This window comes from Maylandia zebra, linkage group LG1 (assembly GCF_041146795.1).
Source record: "Maylandia zebra isolate NMK-2024a linkage group LG1, Mzebra_GT3a, whole genome shotgun sequence".
In the NCBI taxonomy this organism is placed as follows: domain Eukaryota; kingdom Metazoa; phylum Chordata; class Actinopteri; order Cichliformes; family Cichlidae; genus Maylandia; species Maylandia zebra.
The window spans coordinates 4,067,264-4,080,852 of NC_135167.1; the positions used below are offsets into that span (position 1 = coordinate 4,067,264).

The following is a 13,589-nucleotide window of genomic DNA, read 5'->3' on the forward strand; positions in this document are numbered from 1 at the left end:
TGGATATGTGCATCAACAGCGGTTTAACTTAGTGGTGGTTGAAGGATCCTGTATCGTGGTTGCAAACCTGTTTTGTAGCCCTCAAAATATTATCTTGACTTCTACAATGTTACATTTCCCTTACATGGTGCATGAATCTAAATGGAAAGTTTGCAGATGGAGAAGTCTGTTCTCAGAGCAAATAATGAAGCTGCCAAGGAGAATTTGCTGCAAGCTCTCTACATAATATGAGGCGACAGGTACAGGTACATACTACGTGAACTGTGGTTGGGTGGTATGTTAAAAATTTGAAAATGACCAAGGCCAGTCCAACAACTAGCTTTGACAAAATATTCCTCGGTTCCACTACCTCCTGGCTGTCTAGCTCTCGAATACCTCAGGGTGTTTTTTCACACCCGCAGAGTTTAGTGCGTTTAAATCGAACTCTGGTTTGTTTTTCCACTTGAAGTGGTTCATTTGTACAGGTGTGAACACAATAACTGCAGTCGGGTGCGGACAAAAACAACCACACCCTTTGGATGAACTCCAGCGCGGTGCGTTTATGGTGTGAATGTGATCCAACTCTGGTCCACAGAAAAACAACCTGGTGTACATTACAGGTGTGAGCTAAAAAAAATGTCCCTTAGCCATATATGCTTTGTATTCTCAATGCGGTAAGGTCCTATAGATGTGCAAAGGTCTGTACAAGCTAGCGACTAACATAAATTCTCTGTGTTCTCCAATAGTGCAGAACACAGCACGTTCTTCCTGTATTTACTTTTGTTGCTTCTGCCCCAGACACATGGGGCCAGTGAGCAGACGCAACATTCTCACATGGTTTATGATGCAATATTCTCCACTTGGAAAATAAACCAAAGCGTGGCAAAAAGCTACGAGTTAAGCTACTCCTCAACTGAATCGGACCAGAGTAAATGTACTACATGTGTGAAAACACCCTCAGAAATCTGCCAGACACAAGACCTCTGCTACTCTACACTCGCCAGTTATACATGATTTAAATGTCCGTCAGGGTCTGAGTACAACTTTCACTAACTAACCCCCCACCCAAAAAAAACAACAGTATCAGCAACTTCTTTCAAACAAAAACCAAAAGAAATGATGCCCAAACTCATGAAGGTGAGACCCGCATTCTATTGAACTTGGATTTATCCTTTTAATGGTAACACTGACATTATTATTAGTATCAATTCAAAATCCAGCGTGGAGATTACAGGCAAAATGATCACATATCTAGCTCGCATCAGAATCAGAATCGTGTTTATTGGCCAAGTATATGTGCAGACACATACAGGGAATTTGGTTCCGGTAGATGGAGGCTCTCAAGCACAGCAATGTAAATCACACACACACACGTGTCTATATATACATTACACATACATACACAAAGCTGTGTAAACCAACTATAAATAACCAATCTAAACTTATATACATAAAATACAGAAAAGAAGTGGAATGAATACTACAAAATGTACATAAGGTGCAGCTGCAGTCTGGCAGTGGGAGCAGTGTGACAGGTCAACTGTTAAGAAGGGAGATGGCGAGGGGAAAGAAACTGTTCCTGTGTCGGGTGGTCCTGGTCTGCAGGCTTCTGTACCGTCTGCCAGAGGGCAGCAGATCAAAAAGTCTGTGTGCAGGGTGTGAGGGGTCTGTGATGATTTTCCCTGCCCGTTTCCTGGTTCTTGAGAGGTACAGATCCTGGATGGAGGGCAGGGGGGCGCCGATGATCCTTTCTGCTGCCCGTACAGTCCGCTGCAGTCTGCGCCTGTCCTGTTTAGTGGCTGCTCCATACCAGACTGTGATGGAGGAGCACAGGACAGACTCAGTGACCGCAGTGTAGAACTGGACCAGCAGCTCCTGTGGAAGACTGTACTTCCCCAGTTGTCTCAGGAAGTACATCCTCTGCTGGGTCTTTTTGAGGATGGAGTTGATGTTGGTCTCCCACTTCAGGTCCTGGGAGATGGTTGTACCCAGGAACTTGAAGAACCTTACAGTCGACACATGGCTGTCTGATATGATGAGGGGGAGCAGAGTTGAGGGATGTCTCCTGAAGTCCACTGTCATCTCTACAGTCTTAAGAGTGTTCAGCTCCAGATTGTGCTGACTGCACCAGACTCATCACCATCCTGAATGAGGCCAATGACAGTGGTGTCATCTGCAAACTTTAGGAGTTTGACAGCCGAGTTCTTGGAGGTGCAGTCGTTAGTGTAGAGGGAGAACAGTAGTGGTGAGAGGACACATCCTTGAGGGGCACCAATACGGAGGGACCGGGTTTCAGAGGTGATCTCCCCCAGCCTCACTTGTTGCTTTCTGTCTGTCAGGAAGCTAGTGATCCACTGACAGGTAGCTGGTGACACGCTGAGCTGGGAGAGTTTGGAGGAGAGAAGTTCAGGCACAATGGTGTTAAAAGCCGAACTAAAGTCCACAAACAGGACCCTGGCATAAGTTTCCGGGCTGTCGAGGTGTTGCAGGATGTAATGCAGCCTGATGTTAACTGAATCATCCACCGACCTGTTTGGCGAGGTAGGCAAACTGCAGAGGGTCCAGCTGGTGGCCTGTAATGTCCTTCAGATGGGCTAACACCAGTCGTTCGAAGGATTTCATAACCACAGACGTCAAGGCGACAGGTCTGTAGTCATTCAGTCCTGTGATGGTGGGTTTCTTGGGAATAGGCATGATGGTGGAGTGTTTGAAGCAGGAGGGAACTTCACACAGCTCCAGGGATCTGTTGAAGATGCGAGTAAAGATGGGAGCCAGCTGTTCAGCACAGGTTTTGAGGCAGGAGAGTGAGACACCGTCTGGTCAGGGGCTTTCCTGGGCTTCTGTTTCTGAAATAGGAGGGTGAAGGGGGGAGAGATGGGAGGTGTGTTGGGGGTCAATGTCTGAAGCAATGTCTCTGGGGAGGGGAGGGTGAGGCGTGGGAGTCTGTCCGTCTCAAACCTGCAGTAGAAAGTGTTTAACTCGTTGGCCAGGTATTTGTTTGCTTCAATAGTGGGTGGGGGGTGTCTGTAGCTGGTGATTTACTGCAGGCCCCTCCACACTGACGCTGGGTCGTTGGCTGAGAGCCGGGAATTCCTTTCCAGGGTGGTAATCTGGTCAGCCAGCTCGCACAGTGCGTTATTCGGGTTGGCCTGAGGAGGGATGTAAATACCGACCAGCATGAAGGAAGAAAACTCCCGCGGTGAATAAAACGGTTTACAATTGATGAAAAAACTTTCCAAGTGTGGGCTGCAGTGTTTCTGTAACACTGTGACATCAGTACACCAACCTTCATTAATGTAGAAGCAGACTCCACCACCCTTTGTTTTCCCTGAGAGCTCAGTTTCGCGGTCCGCCCGGTGGAGTTGGAAGCCCGGCAGATTTAAGACAGCGTCTGGGACTCGCTCACTGAGCCAGGTTTCAGTGAAGCAGAGGGCAGCAGAGCGTGCAAAGTCCTTGTTAGCAGTAATTAGTCGACTTTGTTTGGAAGAGAGCGGAGATTCGCGAGGTGAATGGAGGGGAGTGCCGTGCCGAATCCTCGCCGACGTAGTTTCACCAGCGCGACTCCCCCGTCTACGTCTTCTCCAGGAGCCACAGAGAGCTGTGAGCTCCAACTCCAACTAAAATGAAAACTTTTCCAGGTTTGTGAAAAATGGATAAGAACTATAGTGAGACGACTGGCTGATGTTTAGCAGTTGATCTCTGGAGAAAGTGATGTGGTCTGAGTGACCAAAAGCGCAGAAAATAAACAGAAGCAAGAAAAGTGCGAGAGAGCGCAGTACCGAGGCTGCCATCCGCGGCGCCATCTTGATCATCAGTGCATATACAAATACTGTAAATAACCCCCCGTAAAGAACGCTCTTTACCATAACGCAGTTTGGTACATACTGTGATGCAGGAATATTAAGCTTCAGCACAGTCTAATCTTGCCCATGGATTTGTTACATGCAGTAGGTCAACCTTGACCCAAGTTAATTAGAGCTCTAAATATGTACAGCCTGACTCTAATTACACACTGTGCACCAAGTCCACTAACAACTCAACTAACCTAATCCTAAGTCTTTAGGACCCACAAACTGGCTGGCTTTCAAACACACACAGATCCTCTGACACCAACAAAGGCTAAAGAAATAATTCAGGATTTACACTGCAAACCTGCTCATCAAATACACACTCGACACACACACATATACACAGACACACAACTCATCCGGCTCTCCAGGCGGACTTCACCTCCCACACATATTACTTTGGCAGTGATGGAACAGCAGCATCTCTCCCAAGAGAGAGGAGCAATACGAGGCGAAAGGAGTAGCAAGAGAGACAAGGAGGTGTTAGTCTCTCAGATTAAAACACTAAATATACCAACATGTACAAGATATTTGTTCTTTGTTTCCATCTGTCTATAATCCCTGCCTACTGCCCTCTATTCAAGAAGATTTATTGTCTTCAAAGTTTAAGAATATTGCCACTGCAACAAAACAAAGGGACACAATTTTCCCTTAAGAGCTACAGATGAAACCTTGATAAAGCTCAATTTACACTTATTTTCAAAAGTTTCTTACCAATATTCACACTATACATCACTGCAGTGAACAGCAGGATTGTGTATGCATGACTGTCACTGTCTAATCCTGAGTGCACTGCAAGTTAATGCACAGGGAATTAAACCAGAAATTGGAGATGCTTGTTTACTTGCACTGAGCATTCCTGCCATACCTAATGATGAGTGCATATCCAACTTGCCTTGATGAACAGTAAAATTCAACCACACAAGTTGAAATATTCAACTCAACACAGCATCTAGACGAGAACATGCTGATGCTTGTCTCTAGTTTTTTCCCGCACCACGCTGTTTACCCAAGAGGTATTTTGTTCTTAGGATAGTATATCAATGATTTACATAAGGAAAAATAAAAAAAATAAATGCACTTAGGTGTTTCTATTTCTATTTCTTTTTAATTAGTTCACATTTCTCACGTACCGCTGGCAACCACAGACGTACCACCTGGGGAAAAAGCACCTCCATTTGGGTTTCACAGTCATAGTCTGGATTCTGTTTTGTTTGTTTAGAGTAAAGCTACACAAAAACGATACCTCCTCTTCTTAATCCTCCCACACTAAATCCCTCCATTATTTACCTCATCTAAAAATGTCTATTACCTTAACTTTTAAGCCCCCCTTAAGCAAAACAGTTTTTATTACTGCAAAGCTGAAAGTGCCATCATTATTTCAAGAATTGCTGAAATGCAACCTTGGGAGTCTGAAATAATGCTAAAAGGTGAGAAGTATATATGATTTATGCACTTTTAATACCACAGTTCATAAGATGGGGAGAATGCGGAAGAATAAAACAGTCGCTCTTTGTTCTGAAGCTCAATCTGCAGGATTTATCTGCTGCTCCAGAAATGATAAAGTAATGATAAAAGGCAAAAGTAATGTCTTCCTCATCTCAGAATGTGGCAGGACATATTATTTTTTCTGTATTGTTTGTGATATTCATGTTAAATATGGTCAAATAATGAGGCCAGCACTTGTACGAATAATCCCTCCAGGTTTCAGCTGCTCTTAGTGAGTTCCCAGCAGTTTTTTCTACTCTTAGCTATGTATGATGTCAGCGAATGAGATCACTAATATAGTCATCTCAGGCATCAATATTTTTCCTTTACTGGACCCCAGTAATGAAAACACAGAACACGAAATAAACACATTTCCTACCTATAGCCATGAAGTCCTCGTGGTCCCAGGCTTGCAGCTGCGCTAAGGGGCCGCTGTACAACACCAGGCCATCAGCCACGTCCGTGATGAACTCCAGCGACACATGGCTCTCGAAACAGGGCATCATGGGAGGAAACCAGGCATAGCCGTTGCCATGGAAACTGTGCTTGTTCTGCTGGCATTCAGGCCCCTCGAACTGAGCTGGGCACTGGCACCTTGGGACAAAGAGGAAATCAAGAGGCGAAATGACACGAGTTAGTGAATGCAATAAAGAGATGGCTCCGATTTTTTCACCGCTTTGTGAAAATTCAGTTAAAACACTACCCTGATCTTTCTCAACCCCTTTTTGAACCTTTTGCCATATTTAGCTCTTTCAAGTATTTTTGCACCACGTCTGCTCTCCGTGTCTCCAAGTCTAGTTGTTTTCCCCTCTCAGACTAAGCTCCCCTTCGGCTATCTCGCTCTCTCATTTCGTATGTTTCACTGATGCAGATGTTCTCATTAGTGGCAAAACCACAGGGAGAATCACAACATCACTACCAAACTCCTCTCTCTGTGTTTCCACATATTCAAGTACTCATTTGTACCACTGCTTCCTGTCAAAATGTCACCTCTCACCTTCTCTCTCTGGGAGCACTTTAGCCTGTAAATTACAATGCCACTTCTTTGTCTACATGAACAATCCTATAAATACATAAAATGAGTACGAAATAATCAGGAATTTTTCCTCTGACATAAAAACATGTCCAACTCTGTTGAGTGGTGATTACTCTCTGTAATCACCAGTGAAATGTAAAAAAAAAACATACACCCAAACAACAATGGGACTATATTATCGCAGCCATCTGTTTCCCTCGCCTTTTCAGAGTGTGTATTTTACCATCTAAACTCGACACATTCCTGAATCAATTTCTCTTATTTATCTGATTTTTTTTAAAAAGCTTTCATCTTTTCATGTTTAGTAGCTGGAAATAAATCTCACGGGAAAGTCATGGATTTTTCAGCAAAATAAAAATTCCCTTCTTTCAATCCACATGTTGCCAGCAATTAAGAAATATAAAAATTGTACACCCAGCTTGCCTTCCAAATTTGCGCACACAGACGCGCGCACACACACAAACAGAACAACAATGCCTTTCTCCAGGGGAATTCTCTTCCTCCTAATAAGTGAGTTTTTCATTGGTTTATGTTATTCACACTTCAGCTGCCTCTCAAGATATTCTGAGTCTGAGCCTGGTGGATCCTACAAGCCCACACAGGATGTGTATTTCCACCATTATGTGTTTGCATTCACACATCTCCTTAGTGTTCCGCAGACAGCTCATTTCTCATCCAAATGTTCCTTCGTTCTCTTGCTCATTTTTCTGCCTCTGCTCTTCTCCAGAATTGAAAGAGGACACGTGAATGCATGTGCACGCAAACAAACAAATGCAGACTCAGAAATCAAGCAGCCCACATACAATAAATGACACCTGTACAAATACAGGAGGCATGTGTCACTTCACTGCCTTCAGATGCAGGAACACAAGCAGGCAAACAAACACTTTAGACGAATGATAATGTAATATACGACAAGATGTTACACTCTGCCGCAAGACGGGTAGTGCTGACTTGAACATTGGCCAACCTTAAAGTACAAGAAATCTCCATGAATCACCAAGAGCCAGATGCACAAATGCTATTCATACACCTTTTCCTGCACACGTGTATGTTTGTGTGAAATGCAAATGCAAAAAGGTGCACGCACATTTGAGCCTTTGTGGGTAAATAGCGTCAGTTGTATGCAGAGTTTTATTCATCCGGGCCCTGGTTTTCTTCACAGTTTGAGAAAAGGATGCTTGAATTCACTATAAGCGGCGCAGAATCAGAACCATCATAGCTATGAAACATAAAATGCCTTTTTAAGGTGATGTAATAGCTTTTTCAACTCGAAGGGCACTCTGACAGAACATGTCTTCACTGAAGCTAGTGCCCAATTTTGTAATGTTAAGGGAGACCAATTATGCTCTTTCCACTGTATTTATCACTATAATAGCTTTGAATGATTCATCTCGAGAAAGATTTTGAAAACAGACTGAAAACCTACTGAAAACACAATTTGCCATTCTTAATTGGAAATGCCAGCTGTTCAAACACATCTGTGTAAAGCTTGATTTCAAATCAGGTGACAAGCTCTGATCCACCTAAAGGTGACAGCACTAGCACACATCTACTCTTCACAAAAACACTTCAACTTCCACTTTAAAGCCACATGCTATAGAAAAGATGGGTATGACCATGGGTTCTATATGCATTTTGATCAAACCAAACCAAATTACAATGTCAATGCTGTGCTGTATTTTGAGCCGGAAGTCAGAAATTCTGAGTTCACAGTCAAAATCTTTCAGCTAAACTCCCCCACTTGGAAAGTCGGGGCAATCGCGTACCAGCAGCACGCATAAACTTACAACAGAAGTTGTAAGATGTACTACAAATGTAGCTTTTTTGTGACTTGTTAAATACACTGAACAAAAATCATGCTCTATCTGTGACTGTGCTGCAGCACTGTTTATAAGTGCAAATACATATGCATTTTATTATAGTCCAAGTATGAAGCCTGAATGTATCTCCCTTACAGTTCTAGCTATCGAACATTAAATGCCACATTAAAGCAATGCAATGGCTTTCTCCACTCTAAAAGTGCACATCTTCACCAAAGAATGCCCAATTTTGCCATTTTAATGGGGTCCGATTATGTGCTTTCTACCTACATATTTATCACTAGAGTAGCTTTGTATGATTTATCAAGAGAACATTCTGTACACTTACTGAAAAACACAGTTTGACATTCTTATTTGAAAATGCTACCTTCAAACACGTCTGTACGGGTTTGAGTCTGAACAAGAATTTTTCTGACTTTTACAACTGGAATGTGGTCAACTCTGGTTTGCCATCACTCACTGATAAATGATCCAACTTCCAGGGTATATGGAATTTGGAATCAGGTGATGAGGGGGTGAAGTTCTACGTTATCAGGAAATGCTAGTGTGGACAATTCGAAGTGCTACAATTATACAATGCAGGTGGTTCATAAAACCACAAGCCCAGTGCAGAAGTCACGTCTTGTGACTCAGTTTAGTGGATACAAGGCCAATCAGAGACACCTGTCAATCAAGGCAGCGTAGACTTCAGAAGCCAAACATTTGTTTATTTTTAGTGCCGAGCAGAAAACATTTTCATTTCTGCTGTAACGTTGGCCACTTTTACACGGCAGTCTAAGGAGACTTCTCTACTTATAGAGCCAGCTTCAAAATGCCATCAGAGGAAATGCAGTTTTTGGCACATTTGTTTGGTTTTTCAGCCCCTGAGGTTACTGCTAATAACAGCAGGTCGCACTAACATCCTATGGTGTCATGTTCTGTGGAAGAACAGTTTACTCCACGGACCAATAAGGATTCTGCAACACTTCACTGGTAAGAAACACTTGTAAGAAAAGTAAATAAGAGAAGGAAGAAGCTACCTGTGATTTTATACCTTTTTATTTATTTGTTGCTTATTGGTTTTTTTCCCTTAGGCTTTAAAAAGTCATTCATACTCAAAAGTTTTGTTGGCGTGTAAGACTGGAGGTACCAGGAAAACATTCACGCCTGCATTTTCATTTTGGTGATGTCACGCTAATTCTCTGAGCACAAGACAATCCGAGGCATAGTTTTAGACACAATTGCGAAGCTCTCCAATCCTCTTAAGGCAGCTTTGTTTTGCTCATTCGTTGTCTGCTGGGAATTGCGTTTGTTAACGCTGGGCCGGGAGCCGTAATCCCACTCCTCCACTCAACCCCCTCACTTCCCAGATCTCATTATTAATCCCAGTGCCTCGATTATCTGCATGTTCTTTCTTCAATCTTGGACTGTAATCTTTTTGTGTGTGTGTATGTGTGTGTGTGTATGCGTTGGGGTCATATCTCAAAGCCCCAAGAGCAGAAAACTATCCTACAGCCATTCTATCTTTTATTAACTCTTATCTTATCTGCATGTGTTATTTCTTCCCCCTTCACTTTTCTTCTTTTCTGTCCTTGCTCCCATTTTCATTATCGTGCTCTTTTATCATTTCCTCTTTCCTCTCCTTGCTACCCTGCACTTCCTTTCCCATTTTTGATCCTCTAGTCTCCTTTTCTTTACCACTGTTCCCTCTCTCATGTGTTCCCATTTCCCCCTAATTCCCTTCACCTTTATCCAACTCTGTCTCATTTCCCCAGCCTTTCCCAAATCCCCCTTTTCCTTTCTATTCTCTTCTCCTTTCTATCTTCATTTCCTGACATCCACTGTCTTGCTGCTCCCACTTCTGAACCAGCAGAATCACACATCAGATGTTACAGAGCTCAGGTACTCTAACGTGATTGAAAATGCGACAATCATCTGCATCTCTGGGTTGCCAGCTTCAGCTGCTTTGCCTTGTTCTCTCTCTGTCATCTATTTGGCTGATACTTCACAAAGAAGCAATTCCTGCATTTCCGCTTTGGCTTGCATTCAGTTTTCATAAAACAGATGCAGAACGTGTTACTTTAGAGCCAGCATTTAATCATGCACTCAGTTTTAAGCCTTGATCACCAAGTTATGGAACAGTTCTTGCTCACTCCCCTCAGCCTTATGACAGATCCACTGTTACACCAAATAGAAAGTCTACATGTGCATCACAGTTACAAAAGGTCGTCTTTGCCAAGTCTAAAAGTCTCCAGAATACCAGGAAACGTGTTGTTTACACTTGATTGAAGTATGTTTATTCATAGAACATGAATTATGTATCCAGGTTTGGATGTAAAGCACGTTTACTCAACTGAAAGTTCTATAAGTCCATAATATGTCCAGAGTGGGAAAGCACAAGCCTAACGAAGCACAACTATAAAAAGGTATACACAGCTCATCAAGCAGTCAGTGCTGTTACGCTTCAACACAAATGTACACAGGAGGAAAATCAACGTGTGGAACATTACTGGAGGAACAAACAACATTAGATATTTTCTCATTTGGTGTATTGATGATGGTTGTGGAGAGTGCTTCCTGAATCCCATATGTATTCAGACAGTTCACAGCTTGTGGAATACAAAACTGTTCTTGAACCTTTCAGTGACCCCTCGTGACTGCTCGAATTGTCGTGTATAACTCTTAATTTTACTGCATGTCAGTATGTCAAAGGTTATCATCTGAAGACAATAAGAAATAATAAGAGATAGTTTGAGGAAACGTGTTTTTTCTGACAGTATATGTGTGAAGGGGAGCCCAAAAAAATAAAAAAATAAAAAATGCAAGAAGATGTGATATGAAACGTTAAATATGGTGGACTTTTTGTGACTGCAAATCAGGTGAGAATTAAAGATTTGTTGTTGTTGTTCAGCTTTCAAACATGACTGAAATCATGTTTATAGGCTCTCTAAAGAAGCTGTGAACTTCTTGGCATCTACAGCTGATGTGAATAACGCAATGCAAACCCAGATCTGTGGGCAATAATTTAAACCCTTTTATTGTGATTGCAATCTGAAAAGCTGAACCTTTTATGCTTCACCGTATTATTTGTCTTATACACCATGACAATGACAGACTCTCATATGGCTAAAGCTTCAAATAATCAGTTTTGAAATGTGTTTTAAATCGCCTCTGGCATACTACATGTCAGTGATATTCAGGCACTTATGCAGGCTGTGGTGTCACTGAAGCCCAGGCCAGTCTCTGCACCTAAGATGGTTGGTTCATGCATGCCTAATATCTTGACAACATGCTCCACACCTCCTTTTACTTCATCTGAAGATTAAGTTTGCAGAAGCTGTGACCTGTTTGTCTCTTTTGTCTCATTTCCATATCTCTTAGTAAGACACTGAAACAATGCTAGGAATGAAAATGTTAGGTTACTTGCATAACCCCGGTTCTCAGACCAGCACGAGTGAGATGTCTGACTAATCAAACTGACTAAATCTTGCTGGGCAAAGTGAGAAGAGGTGCTTATCTTGAATAATGTCTTCATAGTAACATAGTAACTACCTAAGAGTGGGGGTTCTGCCTGTTCTGGTCATCGCACTCACCAGCCAATCAGGACTGATGATGAGCTAAATGGAATAAACAGGCATATCCCATAGCATGACATCTCACTGGTACTACTCTGAGAACCGGGATTACTCAAGGAACCTACAGTATACCCTCCCAGACAGGTTCTCTTGAGTTTCAGAGATTTTGAAAGATTACAGTGAATGCTTAATGTTTGAATCTATGCAATTCTGCAACATTGATCATTTGTTTGTATTTTAAAGGATTGGAAACTCATTGGAATATTACAAAAGTGATGCATGAAAGAAAATATATCCAACTGCTACTGAACCAGGAACTTTCTTGCTGTGTGATAACAGTACAAATAAAAAAATCAGTGTTCAGTGATGCTTTGGTTTGGACCTGGCCAAAGATTGGATACCTGCAGCCAGGCATTAAAAAAGTAATATCAGAAAATGTTTTGATTCTTAATGAACCTGATTAAAACCTTAATTTGATTGTTTTTGACCCACAAGACAAAGCTATTTGTTTGAGCAGTAAAAATACAGGTTTCTTCATATGTGAGTGGTTGCAGCATTATTTGTGGATTAGATTAACACTAAGAGTGAGAGGAATAGCTAATAATTGTGTAAGCGTGTGTGCGTGTCTGTGTGCATGTGAGTAATCCAGGGATTACGCCTAACAGGGATCCAGCCAGGCATCCTGCTCGGGTCCAGCGGTGAGCCACATTACATGCTGGCTCGAGCCAGCCAGACTCAAATCCTGCCCTTTTCACTCGCTGCTTCTAATTAAATGAAGCTGAAGGGTAAAATTAACTTCCACAAATCACAGCAAGAAAGCTTAGAGTGTGTGATGAGGCTTTATGTTCGTCTGCCGTCACATATGTTCAGAGCACATAGATTTGTGTGTTTTCATATGGCTGTACCTGAATATTTGTGTTGTGTTTTTCTAAAGCAGAGAACATGTGTAACAGCAGCTGCTATGGTTTTGTTTTATGTGATGTCCAAAGGTCAAATGCATGCACATATGTATGTCATCAGTGTGCAAGACAGATATTCTACCCAGAATGCAACATCTGTAATCTATTTTGCGGATCATTATAATTTTATTCTAGAGCACTGTCAGCTGTTAGAATTAAGCTCTCTATATAAGACTAAAACCAAAGTATTTATTTTGTAATATTCATGGGCGTGATTCCACTTTGCTTCATCAAAACATGATCTTTAGCATACGACAGGAAAGTCTGTGGCCAAGTGTGCAACAGTCAGAATGGTAGTTTTCACCTCTGAGGCTACTGGAAAACTGTGGCTGCTCCCACTAAGTTGGGTAAGAGCTGCTGACCGAAGAGAAAAAGTTTTAGAGTCTCTGGGATGTTGTCGACTAGCGACAGGAAGAGTGTAGCAGTAATGCATGTGAGCTAATGTGAGCAGAGAGGTGAGGCAGACGGAAAAGGTTTGATTTTCCAGTCATTGCGATGAGTAGCCTGGAGAAGAGCTACTGCTCATTCCCATCAAACAGAGTCCGCTGAGGTGGTCTGGCCATCTGATCAGGTTGTGCATTTCTCCTGGAGAGTTTCCGAATGCACCCAACTTGGAGGAGATCCTGGTGTACACCTACTACTTGTTGCCATGATTATTAATCTCACCCCACCTGGAATCCACTCTGGATCATACACGAGGACCTGCTGGTCAAATAGACATCGGAAATATCCTGATTATTTCTTACTACTATAATTCAACTTCGAGTAAGCCAGAGAAGATGGATGGATGTGACTTTTGAAGAATAGCAACAATGAATTAAAAGTGTATAGTATTTTTGCTGGAAATTCCTGCTCCTAATTATCACTCCAGCATAGTGAATAAAAAACACACTGAAGCGCAA

General features: G+C 42.3%; 1 protein-coding gene across 1 annotated transcript in view; it reads right to left on the reverse strand.

Annotated features, from left to right (window-relative positions):
- LOC101467318 (neural-cadherin) overlaps nt 1-13,589 on the reverse strand; it is a 344,359-nt gene that overhangs the window by 91,764 nt on the left and 239,006 nt on the right. Inside the window, exon 27 of the mRNA XM_076888121.1 lies at nt 5,695-5,909. Within this exon, the coding sequence (XP_076744236.1) occupies nt 5,695-5,909 (215 nt within the window). The remainder of the gene's footprint in view (nt 1-5,694; nt 5,910-13,589) is intronic.